Raw genomic sequence first — 13,963 nt, 5'->3', positions numbered from 1 at the left:
AATGTATGTGTCAAATGGATAAACTATAGTTTTAATTTCAAACATTGTAGCCATATGTGAAAAAAAAATAGAAAAAAAAACATTTTTGTTCAGTTTTATTTATTTCTCTTAATCCAGGTGCTACCTGTTGGACGGGATCTCTAAAGGAGCCTGGCTGAACCGCTCAAGCATCATTTTCGCAGGGGACGACAAGTGGTCTGTGGACCCACGTGTGTCCATAGTGTCCAGTGTTGGAGACAAACACGAGTACAGCCTTCAGATACAGAAAGTGGATGTTACTGATGACGGCCAATACACATGTTCGATTCAGAGCGAACGCAACCCACGGCCGAAGCTACTCAACCTCATTGTAAAAGGTACATTGGGATAGCCTCTATTTCTCTGCTGTTGTGTATCTTCTGAAAGCAGACATTTCTTATTTTTGGTGGAATTCAGTTGTCTGCATATCTGCTATTTGTATGTGTGTGTTTTTTTGAAGGATGTGTTTCTTTTTATTATTCCTGCCCTATGTCCTGTTTCTAATTTAACACCTTGCATAGAAGAACTGCTGTGGAAGAAAGCAAAAGCAAACTGACATGGTGCCTTTAGGCTACACAATATAAAGTAGAGGCTTGCTGGTTTAAATGACTGGAGGCAGACTGCAGCTTTAATCAGACCTCCCTGGGTTTTGTCACAGCAGGCACCTCAGAAAGATGTGATTCATATGACTTCAGACCTGTGTGTCGCACTATCATCAACATGCTATAAACAGTGTTATGACTGAGTTTGTGTGTCAGTCGAGAGCACTATAAGCTAGAATCCATAAAAATCTATCTTTTTTCTTGTTCTGTCTCTTTAATAGATTTATATTTTTTTTCTTTAAAAGACTTCCTGACAATCTGTCAAAATAAAGCACTTTTTTAGGTCCCACTGTTTATTTCACAGTACAGGAAACACATCTTTGTAATTTCACTTTTTTTTTTCACAGCAGAGTTTGATGGCTCAAATTCACTGCTTAGTTGCATGAGTTATATTTCATCTACTCAAAAGAAGCCAAGCTTAGTGTAACCCTCCAAGGAAACACAACATTAGAATAACATCGTATTAATCCAAGGTGTAAGGGTCGGGTTTGCATGTTGAAGAAATGTCAGTAGTGTTGTGTGATGTAAACAGGCGTCCAGCTGGCTGCTCTGTTACAGCATATGTTCGGTTGTGAAATCCATCTTTGTTGTGTGATTATACTGTACCAGCAGTTAGTTTTGTTTGGTGTAAGTCTTTGTAAATATATTTGGCTTAGTATTCTTTATGGTAAATTACATCATTTTAGTGGAAGTCTTTCATCCAGTATGAAACTATTGTTGAAGCAAATCACTTTCCTTCTGTGGTATTTGCTCCTTTTTAGAAAGTGCCAACAAAGGGCCGAACATGAGTAAAAAGCAAAATAAATTCCAGTTTTTTTTTTGTTTTTTTTTACTGTTTCTTCTTTACCTTAGCAGGTTTCAAAATTGAGGCTGATGTTTTAAGGTGAAGGTGACAGCTGAAGTGAAAACCTCTCATTATGTTGTTTCGATTGAAATGTTCTTGTAGTTCTTGGCATCCATGTGGATGATACAAATGACACATTACTGGCACAAAACCATGCACAACCTCACTCTAATTGGAGTGACCTGCCTCTGTTACATGTCACCTCATGTAACATAAGGAATGGCTCAAAAAACATAGCAGGCTGGAACAAACCTGGATTCTTGTAGACCACACCTGGCAAATCAAATAACCTCTAGTAACCTAAATAATAACATGAATTGTATTAAAAATGCTGAAAAATCTGAACATTTGAGTTGTGAAAAATATGGAATTTTAACATAAAATTTGTATAAGAACTGTTTGTTATGTAAGACTCTTCTACTGGAGAAGTAATGCAGTGTTTTGTTTTAGCTGTCAACAACCTATTTAGGCCTAGCTGACGCTATAACTAAATGTACTTTTTTTGACCGTTTCATTTGCTTGTTTAAGATCTCTAATATCAAAATTTTCCAGACTACAGTTTAGGTAGCATAAGAAATGTGATTTTACACATGAATACCCAACTTCGTATCTTTCAGAATTTTAGAAAATTTGATGTGGAGATATTTGTGAAGAATTTATGGAATTTAGAACACAATGCAGCATCTAAATGGGTGCTGCATTCAAGCAAAATGTGGTCCAAGAAAGTACTTTATTGTGTTATTCTTTTTCTCATTAGGGGCTGCAGGTGTACATTTGCTTGTTCAACAAAAACTGAGCTGTAATTGCACCCACTGGCTCTTTAGAGTGTCCCTTCAACGTTATAGTGACAGTAGCCTGTGTTTAAAAAATCAGACCAAAAGTGGGAGAGCAAGTATGTGTCAAACTCAATAGCACTTAAACTTGCCACTTCCTGGACTTAACAGGGACTTGACTGGGGGTCCCTCTGGGCCTGGGGTAGGGCTTTCAGCCCAACAAATAGCCTTAGGCTAGAAGGAGCAGAGTTTGATCCAAAATAATGTCAAGGTGAAAGGTGACATTGATTGATATGGAAAATCAACTTGCAGAAGAATGTCCGTCCGCTCATCAATCTGATTTTAAATTTTGTTTCAGGGTAGATTCAAACAGAAACTAGTATTAACTGGTTTCTTTTCACCAAAGCTTCTTTTGTAGTATTTTTGAATTATACTACACCACAAATGTGGCAACTTGGACAAGTGAGGAATTTTGAATAATTTGAGTGGTACCCAAACATACAAGTGAAACAGTCCAAACGTTGGCAGGCGTGAAATCCAACATGCACTTTATGGATTTCTGTTTTGAAATGTAAACTCTTGACAAGGTCCAAGTTTCACCTTCATAGTGCTCATTCAGCTCATTTTTGTCCTTAGTCAAAAATTTCTGATGTGATGCGAAGGCGAGGATGTGATGAAAGAAAAGTGGAGAGCATTACATAGAAAAATGATGACATAATGACAATAAACTCGGCTGATTTTATGGCTGTTACTTCTTGGAGCCAAGTTTTAACATTCCTTCCAGAGGAATCATAACCACCTGCTTAGACGTGCTCTACAACAAGAAGGAGCACAATTAACAACTCAAAGTGTTGCTCTCACCACCTATTGCAGATGGGGCAACTTCACAGGTATGACTTTCCATTTCTTTGACAAAGAATGGCAAGTACAGTTGGGGGTCCTAAACAACTCTGTTCAATTTCTGAATTAGGTGTTTCATATATTTTAGTATTTTCATTTTTTTTTTATTCAGAAACCTAAGAAGTTCCTGTTTTGTTGCATTTCATAACTATGTCTACATTTGATAATCTATTTTCTCTTTATTCAGTAAGAATGCAATACATTTTACACAAAAATATGTTGAAACACAATTATGTGCTGCTTTTTTAAATTTATATGGAAACTTTAGCTCTTGATGTTTGGAAAGACAGTTGACTTGTTCAATACTATAAAAAAAATCAGGTTTTTAAGAAAACGATTGCTTTAATTGTTAGTCAATCAATAAGTTCAATCAACTTTAGACCAACTCATTAATCAATTATCATTGATCAGGAAATTTCCTGTAAGGTATTTTAGGGGCTAAGTGCCTGTGTGTCTGTAGTGTTGCTGTGGAAAATTGTGAGCCAACTTGGGGACATGATAATGGCTCAGTCTATATTGATTTTGGTATAAATGAGCATCTTAAATATTTTTTTTAGTGCTAACATAATTATTATTATTCAGATTGTTTTCATCACAGCCTTTTAGCTCATCAGAACTTTACTTTGTGTAACAATACATTTCTTTGTCAGTATTTTAATTTTATGAACTGTCGGACAATAAAAGTATCAGACTGAGAGTGAGCACTGATAGAAACTTAACCTTTAATGGTGAGAATAATTGCTGGACATCTACATTAGAATTCCTGCAGCCTAAACTATTGTGTTTCAACTGTTACAAAACCTACCCACTGTATTTAAACACATGATGCCGATATAAAGTCCAGCTTGGTTTTTGCTGTGCTGCACTCAGACTTTACAGGTGCTCCATGCCTCCAAATGTTGTTGTGATAAACCTGATTAAGCTGTTTGGCAAGCAGTAGTGGTCACTCCAGGACCGTCGTGTTTTTGGGGGTGTTGGCTTTCTGAAGAACGCTCTGTAATTTGAATCCTACCAGGGGTTTTTCAGGTCATGTCAGCTCCTCACCGCTGCCCATATGGTCCCAATCAAACAGAAGCAAATGTGCCAGCTGTCAGCTGTATATTATGTTTTGCAATGTGCTCCTGATTATTGTGACCCAGCGACAAGGATCTGGCACAAGGTTTGCCCTGTGAATACCAATTGTTTTTCTGAAAGGGTAGTTTTAGTTTGTGATGTTGGTAAGTTATTCACAAAAAATAAACAAAAGATCCCAGTTTGGATGAATAAAGCAAAAAATATTGTAATATTCACCTTAAGCTTCATATTTATTTTAGTCTATTTTTCAACCACCATACACTACTCAGTAAAATATAATGTATTGTTGCATTTGTACAATAAAAAAAAAAAAAAACAAGAGCTAAACTAACTGCTCTTTAATGGATGTCACAAATAAAGAAATGTTTTAAATATATATAAATATTTTAATGTTTTACTTTTTATAGATTTAAAAATATGAAATTCATTACTGCCAAGTTTAGTTTTATTTTTAAGTATTTATAATACAGACATTTTTTAAACCATTCTGCTGCCTATAGGTCAGCATAACAAGCTGATACTTGACTTGTTACAGTGCAAACAGGGAAGGCAGATATTCCAGTATTCCCAGTTGTAAGGAGGACAAAAAAACCCACAAAATCAGATTTCTAGCTGTAGAAAGACATGAATTGCCTTTCAGCCCCAATTTCTGCATTGAGGTATGTAGAGTAATGTAGAAAATAGTGAACATTTTAGGTATGAACTCGAGGGTTTTAAATGACAGTAGGTAGATTTATTTTATTTTGACGGTAATATTCTTCTCATCGAAGAAGCTACATGGCTTCTGAAAAATCAGGCTTTTTCAGTTGTTTTTCAAACGTTCTGCATTTAAGACATCATGTATAAGATGCCAGTCGTTTAATGTGTACTGGACAGAGTTGTGTACTGGAGTGGAATCTGTAGGCAGGAAGCATGTGAAATACAGATGGTACACTCTAAGTGATAGATGCCTATAGTCAGGTTTCTGACAGCTTTTGGGGTAGTTAAATTTTACTTCCACTCACTCTGAATCGTAAATGCAGCATTTTCCCTTGTTTGTGCTCACATGGCATCTCCATAGAATTACACTTGAAGGTACCTTTGCTTATTTGCTTTGTCAAAAGCCAGTCGTGTTTCTGAAACATTACCTGTCACTGTGTGGCACTTGTATACACATGCTTAAGCCCACTCATGGGGAACACAAGGATTACTTTACAGATGAGATGATGCAGGGGGAGCAGCTCTGTTATGTTGCAGAGGCTTCTGGGAGCATCCACCTTGTTTTTGTTCATCTGCTGGAATAAAAGAAAAAAATGCAAAGGAAAATGAGCTGGCACTTTAATCTGGGCTTTTCAGTCCAAGCATGATTCAGATACAACAAATGTTACAGTTAAAGGATTTCACATTATTAAAGGTTTTGGCATTTTTGCTTTGCAAGATTGTGCATCAAGAGGAGTATCTTGGAAAATGGGAACAAGAACAGATTACTGTACACGTAAGAAAATGCCAAGGTCTCAACCTATTGTAGTTGGATGACAGGATCTTTGACTTCTTGATCCACTGAATGATTATACTGATCTGGATGTCATATCTTGGCTTGTTCTCAAAGATTACGGTAGTCAAAATATATATTAAAAACAGTTTTAACTTGCATAACAATAATTGAATTGCATGGAAAATTAAAAATCTAAAGGAGAAACTTTGCAGAAAATTATGTTTTTACATTTTACTGGTAATAAAAGAGGGAAGTAAAATGAAATCCAACAGTGATAATGATGATGATCAATAAAAACAAATCACAATTTGCAAAAATCTCATTTAGATACAAGACTAAACAAGTTTACAGGGTGAAGTGTGGACTTCTACAGTTGACACCAGATGTTACACACCTGGTTAAAAAGGGTGACTGACATTTCAGACTACAGTTTCCTGTTTTAGGTCAGCTGGGATTACAAAAACATTTTTTATTTGCTACAATAAGGAGAAAGATTGTAACATTGCTTTTTCCTAATTATTTCCAGTCATTCTCATCTCCACACTTTTATGTGTTACTTTTTCTAAAATTATAACTTTATTGCTTTTTTATTGAAAACATTTTTGTTATACTAACACAGTGTAGCGTCACGTAAGTCCCTACTGAAAACCTTTTGTCCATAAATTCTCCTTCTAGATCATAAATAATTATTTGTTATGGTTTTCCATCAATAACAAAGCTAATGACTTGGATATTTTCCAGGTCATTAATAAAAATGACTTGGAAAATGTTCACGTTTGCACATGAACATTATATGACATTTTTCCTCCAATCTCATATCACCAAGAACTTCAATAAGAAAAAATAATCTTTACATGGATATACGAGAAACTGTTTATTCCACTGTAATCACATCCCATGGGGTTTCTCGTTTCCAGCAATCTTACACAACAGGAATCCCTCGTTAGCATCACCCTTTCCAACACCTGAATTACCTGCTGCTGAATTAGAGATGATGACTGTTACTTCTCTGGCATGTCTTAGAATAATTTTGTCACTGTGTGACATTTATCCCCTCTGAGACCTTATGTCACCGTACCATTCATGTGAATAGAGCTTAGTCAAACATGGCCCATTTGCAGTAATTTTACCTTACAGCACCACACTAATACTTTGTTGATTCAGATGCTCTTCAGAGCTCTAAAGTTGTGGTACGGCTGTGCACATATAATTCTCTTACATAATCCCCGCCAAAAGCAGAAAGCCGTTGTTTGCTGAAATAGCCAAAAAACTTCTATGTTTTTCTTGATATGTTTTTGACATTATTTGTCTAGTCTGTGGTTAAACCAAACTATTTATTCACTCTTAATGATGAATACTCTGACCCCTTACATAGCTCATCTTTTTCTTTTCTCATCACATTGTGCAGCTGGTCTTCATCCGTATATCCTCATCGCTGCTTTCACTGACCTATTTACAGCCTATCCCCAGCTTTATCTGATGAAGGATACAGAGGAATGAGAGATTGGTATCAGGCCCAAGCAGTCCTTCCGTACATACATGACTGTCTTCCCTCTCAGCTTCTATTCTTTTCCTCCCTCCAGCTTAATTAAGATTGAAAATGTGATAATGCATTAAATATGCACAGCACCTCTCATCTAAAAATATCTTGTCCTGGGGAGAAACTGGGAAAGAGGCATTTTTCCCTCTTTTTCACTTGTAAATGCTTGCATGGCATTAATTTGTTTTTACCATTTATGGTTACGGAATGCAAACAAGAGTTAGGATAACTTATAAGATATGGAATATATATAAAAACCTACTGTCAAATATTCCCTGATAATGGTGCATATAACTAAAAGGCTCCTCCATTAGGCCATACATCTAAAGATTTTAAACTTTCCACCAGTGTTGTTTTCCATCACTGTTTTAACTATTGTGCTAGTAGTAACATGTTACAGTAGTATATGATTACTATAAACAACTTGTGCCACTTAGGCATAAGTTGTTGTTTTGTTTTTTTGCGGGGAGGAGTGGGAGAGCACTATAAAAATCTTTGTCTGCTTATAATCTTTGACCATCTTATAAAGCATTGTATGTGCAAGTTACATACAGGCTGTCAAATTTTGCATCAATTAGTGTATATACATTAAATCTCACACTGAAAAATTCTTAAAAGTTAATCTAAAAAGAAACTAGAAAACAGAAGCATTGATTCTATGCCATAAATTCAATTCAAATTTTGAAAAACATGTATTATATTGACTCAATATACATGTTGGTGTTCTGTATGAACTAAAATGTTTTAGATGTTTATATGGATCAGAGTCTGAATCAATTTTGATAGAGAATTTGTTATAAATAAGTCAAATGGAGAGTTAAATTCGCTCCTTGTAGCGTGTATCTTTAACAGCGAGATAAGACCAGAGTTTATAAAATAAACTCTAATCTTTTAGAGTGTATCTTATAAACGCTAAAAGATTTTATAAATCTTTTATAAATATATCCGAGGTTCCCTCATCATCACCTTCGACGTGGAGTTTCCTCAGGCACAACTTGATGATCAGCAGAAAGATGGTATCTGGAGTATCTTGAAGCAGGGATCTGTACAGAAGGTTTACAACGCACTGCAGGGATGCTGAACCACTGGGAGAGACAGCCTGGACTGATTCTTTACTACAACCACAAGAATACACTTGTTCAAGTCAACAGCAGTGTGCTCCAGGGATCTGGTCATGTATTTATGACCAGATTCCTGGTAATAAATACCAGGTTATAAATACATGACCAGGGATCATGTATTTATGATCCAGAATACAGAATACACAATAGCACAGAATACTACAGAATGTTAAGTGTTTTATTATAAATATGTCATGAAATGTTTTGGTCTACATATTCTATATGTCCTCAGGCTGTCATGAAACAAATCACCAATATAGTACATTACTTTACATGTGACAGGCCAGAGCACCCTCCTTTTTTCTGTGGAAGAATAAGAAAAAAAATTGTTTTACATTCTTGTGACAGAATCAATGCCTTCTGATGAAAAAATAATCCACTGATATAGAGTTTCTGCAAAAGGAAAAAAGAATAAGCTTGATGTATTGGCTGACTGATTAATCAATCACATACTCTATCACTTTCAATAATAATTGCGGGGGATTCTTGATCAGCAGAGTCCGACAACAGCGCTGGCAAATACCTCTAAAGCATCTCACTGAATTGATCAAGTGATGTAAGACCTTCAAATGTCATTTTCCTCTCATTTACAGTCACTAATGTATTGATGGATTAGTGACATCAATAATATGAATTTAAACCGTAATTTGAATTTAGCTCAACCTTGTACACATTTTAAAATCGATTCCACACTTTGAACATATTGTTGAACAAATTTCTATTTAAATTTGGTGTTTTGTCTTACACATTTTCATACATCTACTTTAGAAGCTTAATGTTAAATTCTCCATATTTAATTTGAACTAAAACTTCTCCTGGCATTTTGGCAAAGGTGACTATTGCCAAGTGTAATTGTGGCGGTGCTGCTCCTTTCACTGTTTACTAAAGGAGTATATAAATGTTGTAAAATTAAATGACTGGAAAGTACATCTAACTGAATTTGGATGACTGTGAATTAGTTGGTAGATTCATTGTCTTACAAAAAAAAATGTTTTGGGTTTGATTCCAGCATTAACCCGATGTTGCCTACTGGTGTCTGAATGTAAAGCATTTGACTAAGAATATATATTCACAGTTTAATAAGAAATTGTTTGCTGGTTGTGAATTGTTCCTTACTGGATGACCTTTACTTCCAATGAATGCATTATTAAAATTGTACAACAATTTTTTTTTTCTTTTGACAAGCAAAAGAACATTTACAACATAGTTAAGTTATGTTTGTTATGTCTAAGAGGTATTTTGGGAAAAAAGTCTAGCTGGTGATAAAGAATCCCTCTATTTAGAATCAAAGTGAAAAAAGACAGAGTCCCTGTATCTATGTGTGATAATACTTTTTTGTGTTGCGAGAAGAGCTGAAGTAATTGTGTATTAGGAGTGTCAGTTGAATAATTAGCATTCAAACAATGTGTTTTGCCAGTGGTATTACAGTGGAAAATATACAGAGAATGTGTGTCTGCAGAAACAGATTTGCTATTATGCCGAGTGACATTTAGTCAGCCACTAATCATTGTCATTTGCGTGTGTGCATCTGTGTGCGTGTATGGGTTTGTGAGAGTGAGTGAGTTTGTGAATCCTACGCTGGGTCTCTCATGTTTTTATCCTCTGATGTGATTAGACATGCATCCAGCACTGAATGTGTGCATTTTTGTTCAAATTTGTACTAAGAGTAGTTTGTACTTCTCTTAGTACAAACTTTAATGTTTATGCACGTTAATGTGTCCTCATCACGTAAATAGCTGATATTAGCTCTGGTTAATTAAAATGAGTGAGGACAAAGGTCAGCCACTCAGCTCTCACGTCTCTCTTCTCTAGAGAGGGAGTAGATTCAGCTTGAGTGGAGAAGTACCTGGCAGCTTTTATTATGGCCTTTGTAGTGGTCTTTAAAGGTAAAGCTTTGAGAATTTAAATGCATATTCTTTATGTAAATTGAAACTAATTCTGTATACAAATATATGGCAAAAATGTCAAAATGATCTCTGCACACTTTTTTGTGCATATTTGACTTGCACATCAGTAGGAGCCTCGGATTACAGTTATAAAATTGTCTTTAAACAGAAAATGCAGATTTATTAAGGGGTATTTTCTATATTGTCCACTTGAATGCCTCTTGTTTCCAAACCCAATATTTTCCATCCAGTACTTGTGGATAACAAGCAGAAACAATGTTAGCAATGCCAAAGAGGGTGCAGAAGCTCACATAGAAACACATATTAAAGTGTAACTGATCCATCCATCCATCCATCCATCCATCCATCCATCCATCCATCCATCCATCCATCCATCCATCCATCCATCCATCCATCCATCCATCCATCCATCCATCCATCCATCCATCCATCCATCCATCCATCCATCCATCCATCCATCCATCCATCCATCCATCCATCCATCCATCCATCCATCCATCCATCCATCATCCATCCATCCATCCATCCATCCATCCATCCATCCATCCATCCATCCATCCATCCATCCATCCATCCATCCATCCATCCATCCATCCATCCATCCATCCATCCATCCATCCATCCATCCATCCATCCATCCATCCATCCATCCATCCATCCATCCATCATTTCTCACTTATTCAGGGTTGGGTCATGGGGGCAGCAGTCTAAACATAGAGACTCAGACTTCCTTCTCCCCTACCATTTGAACCAGCTCGTTCAAGGAAATCTCAAGGCATTCCCAGGCCAGCCAATAAGGCTTGAGTGTTGACGTTGCCAGCAGGACCCCAAACTGAGAATCCACCAGTTACAAGGCGAACTCCTATGTAGCCATCAATTTTTTTTGCTTGATTCTGATCTCAGATTAGGATGGTCACTATTGAACCTTTTCAGATACATCACACTGAAACTCAGGAATAAAACAGAGTACTTTGAGTTTGTTCAGCCTTTCTGTTACCTGCTCATCTTTCTCTCTCACAACCTGAAAAAACTCCAGACATGTTGTAAAAAACTGTTTTGTCTTACACATTTTCATACATCTACTTGTTTGTGCTTCTTCTACTTTAGTCTGTAAACACTTTAGATCTCCTGAAAATCACTAAGAATGAGTTTTCTTCTCTTAGTACAAATGTTCACAGTTTCTTAACAGAATAGCAAAATGTCCTAACAGGGGTTGTTAAGAAATTCTGTTTGTGGCTATCTATTATATAATTTTCTCTCTGCTTAGAAAAAGATTGGATTTTAAAGTTTTCAGTCGGTCAGGACCAATTAAACTATAAATCATCTACTTCCGGTCAATAGACTGTTTGCATGTCTCTATAAGTAACTGCTTCTTTGTGTTGCCCGTTAAAGTTAAATAAATTATGTCTTATGAGATAAAGTTAGAACTAGTTGATAGTTTTACAAAGTGCTTCTTTTTTTATTCCATAACAGTAAAACTTATACAGCACTTATCGGTAATTTTTTGTTTGCACTTGGCTCCTTTTTCTGCACATTCATAAAAAAGTTGGTATATTGAGCCAAGTATATTTTGCCTGGGAACTTGGATATATTCCTGGGTTTTGGATCGAACTGCTTATTTGATTGGAAGAGAAACCAATTACCTACAATTTCCCGACAGATAAATATTGACGTCAAAGTTAGTGTGTATTGCTGGAGGGCACCCCCATAATGAAAAAAAGGTGGTCTGTTCATTTTATATATTTAAAAAACTGAAATGGTGTCTAATTTTCTTTGGTTTTTTTGTCATTTCAAGGTTTTTACTAATCTGTTGCCTTTTACTAAAAAAAAAAAAAAAAAAAAAAAAAAAAGCAGCCCAAATATACTTAGCTTGCTGTAATCCTTTGTCAGAAAGGCTTTTTCTAAACTGCATTGTGCTGCAGTTGAATCCTTTATTGTTCTTGTGAATTTTTTATTCAGTTCAAAGATTTTATGTTTTTAGTTTATAAATTTGCAGATTTAGGTGATGGCTAATCTTTGTTACTATTCTGTCTGGCTTTGGTGGTCATTAAAAATTATATACACTGCTCAAAAAAATAAAGGGAACACTCAAATAACATATCCTAGATCTGAATGAATGAAATAAATATGAAAATAATTTCGACCTGTTGTCTATTCCATTTGCACAACAGCAGGTGATATTGATTGTCAATCAGTGTTGCTTTCTAAGTGGACAGTTTGATTTCACAGAAGTTTGATTTACTTGGAGTTATATTGTGTTGTTTGAGTGTTCCCTTTATTCTCAAAAAAAAAAAGTATATATATATTATGTGAGATATATTTTAAAAGGCGTTCTGATGGGGCTGCTTAGTCATTTTAAAATTCACATCAGTGTTATTACTTGGGAGTAAATTTGACAATTTTTCTTATTTAGACAGTGGTGAAGGTGTTAATACATCTCCACATAAAACATAAAGCTCATCCTGGTCCTGATGTTTATTATGATATTTCTCCCATCTCCAAGCATTATTTGCAACAGATATTTTTTAATTGTGTGCACAGGTTTTTCCTGCAATGTGATAAAGTGTGACAGTCAGGCTTAGCGTGCGAACAATCTATATTCAGATGTTTTATCAGTCAGTGGTGTGAGCCCTTGGCTTTTTTGTGGTGTTAAACAGTTGGTTGTCGGAGGCGCAAACCATAACTGAAACGTGGGTTCTCTCACTACTTTATGTGGATCCAAGAACAGTAGGCGCTCGAAGCGGTGTTTATCATACAATGTAACCCTCATCAACAGAGGCTGTGAAACAGATTTCCAGGAGGTGAAGCACTGGCAGACATCTCAGAGATACGCTGGCCTTAATTGGGCAGATAAATATCACAGGTTGTGCTCCCTGGCCCTGCAGCCCTGTTGCATACATCACCCTGAATCCAGTCCAGCAGTAGCAGCAGGGTCTGGCCTGCTTGTCTCATCCTTGAAATTTGTCTGTAGCCTGTGGTGCGCTGAAAGAGCACTCTGGGCACTAGAGATTTTGTTTCTCAGTCTGCTTCCCATGGTTGCAGTCATTTTAAGGTCAGATTTCAGAGGCCCTCCTGCTTTTTTTAACCATCTTTATTCCCAGAATTAGAGTCAGATGACCCAGGATGTATTATCAGACAACTTGAGGTTGTATGCTTTATTATTTAAAAAGATCAGAGCTACAAACACCATTACTGGTCAATACCAATTCTGTAAGTAAATTCCAGGAATTGACATCTGCATTCTGCAGAGCAGCTGAGGGTTCTTAATAATTAGCATTGTTTTGAATATTCATGACTCTGGCCTTTCGAAAGTCCCCCAGGAGCTGCGAATTACCCCGTATTACCTATGTGTTGTTCAGTCCAAGTCTTCTCCCAGCAGCCCATGGGGCCAGCTCTGAAGATGCAGAGCTTCATTTGGGAATAAATGTGGCATCAGACCCATACAAACTACAACAAAGCACGCTGTATTCAAACACATTCACAAACCCACACATCAGACACACACAAAGTCAGAGTAATCACTCTTCCTCCTTAGTACTTGCACCATGGACTAATGAGTCCTGTTGAAGCAAATAAATCAAGACAGACGGAGAAGGAAAGAGGAAAGCCTTACCCAGGATTCTCATTCAACACAACTTTTTGGTCTAATCATGCTTTCTGAAGAACTCAAAGTCCGAGTGCGCTGCATGTTTTAATCATAGATTCATATA

At 36.3% G+C, this 13,963-nt stretch overlaps 1 protein-coding gene across 1 annotated transcript in view; it reads left to right on the top strand.

Annotated features, from left to right (window-relative positions):
* negr1 (neuronal growth regulator 1) overlaps positions 1-13,963 on the top strand; it is a 160,205-nt gene that overhangs the window by 52,242 nt on the left and 94,000 nt on the right. Inside the window, exon 2 of the mRNA XM_055050717.1 lies at positions 118-356. Within this exon, the coding sequence (XP_054906692.1) occupies positions 118-356 (239 nt within the window). The remainder of the gene's footprint in view (positions 1-117; positions 357-13,963) is intronic.

The sequence above is a fragment of the Poeciliopsis prolifica genome, unplaced genomic scaffold, assembly GCF_027474105.1.
Source record: "Poeciliopsis prolifica strain line A6 unplaced genomic scaffold, Auburn_PproV2 SCAFFOLD002, whole genome shotgun sequence".
Taxonomy (NCBI): Eukaryota; Metazoa; Chordata; class Actinopteri; order Cyprinodontiformes; family Poeciliidae; genus Poeciliopsis; species Poeciliopsis prolifica.
The sequence above is the reverse complement of the archived record's forward strand: the minus strand, read 5'-3'. Positions and strand labels throughout refer to the sequence as shown.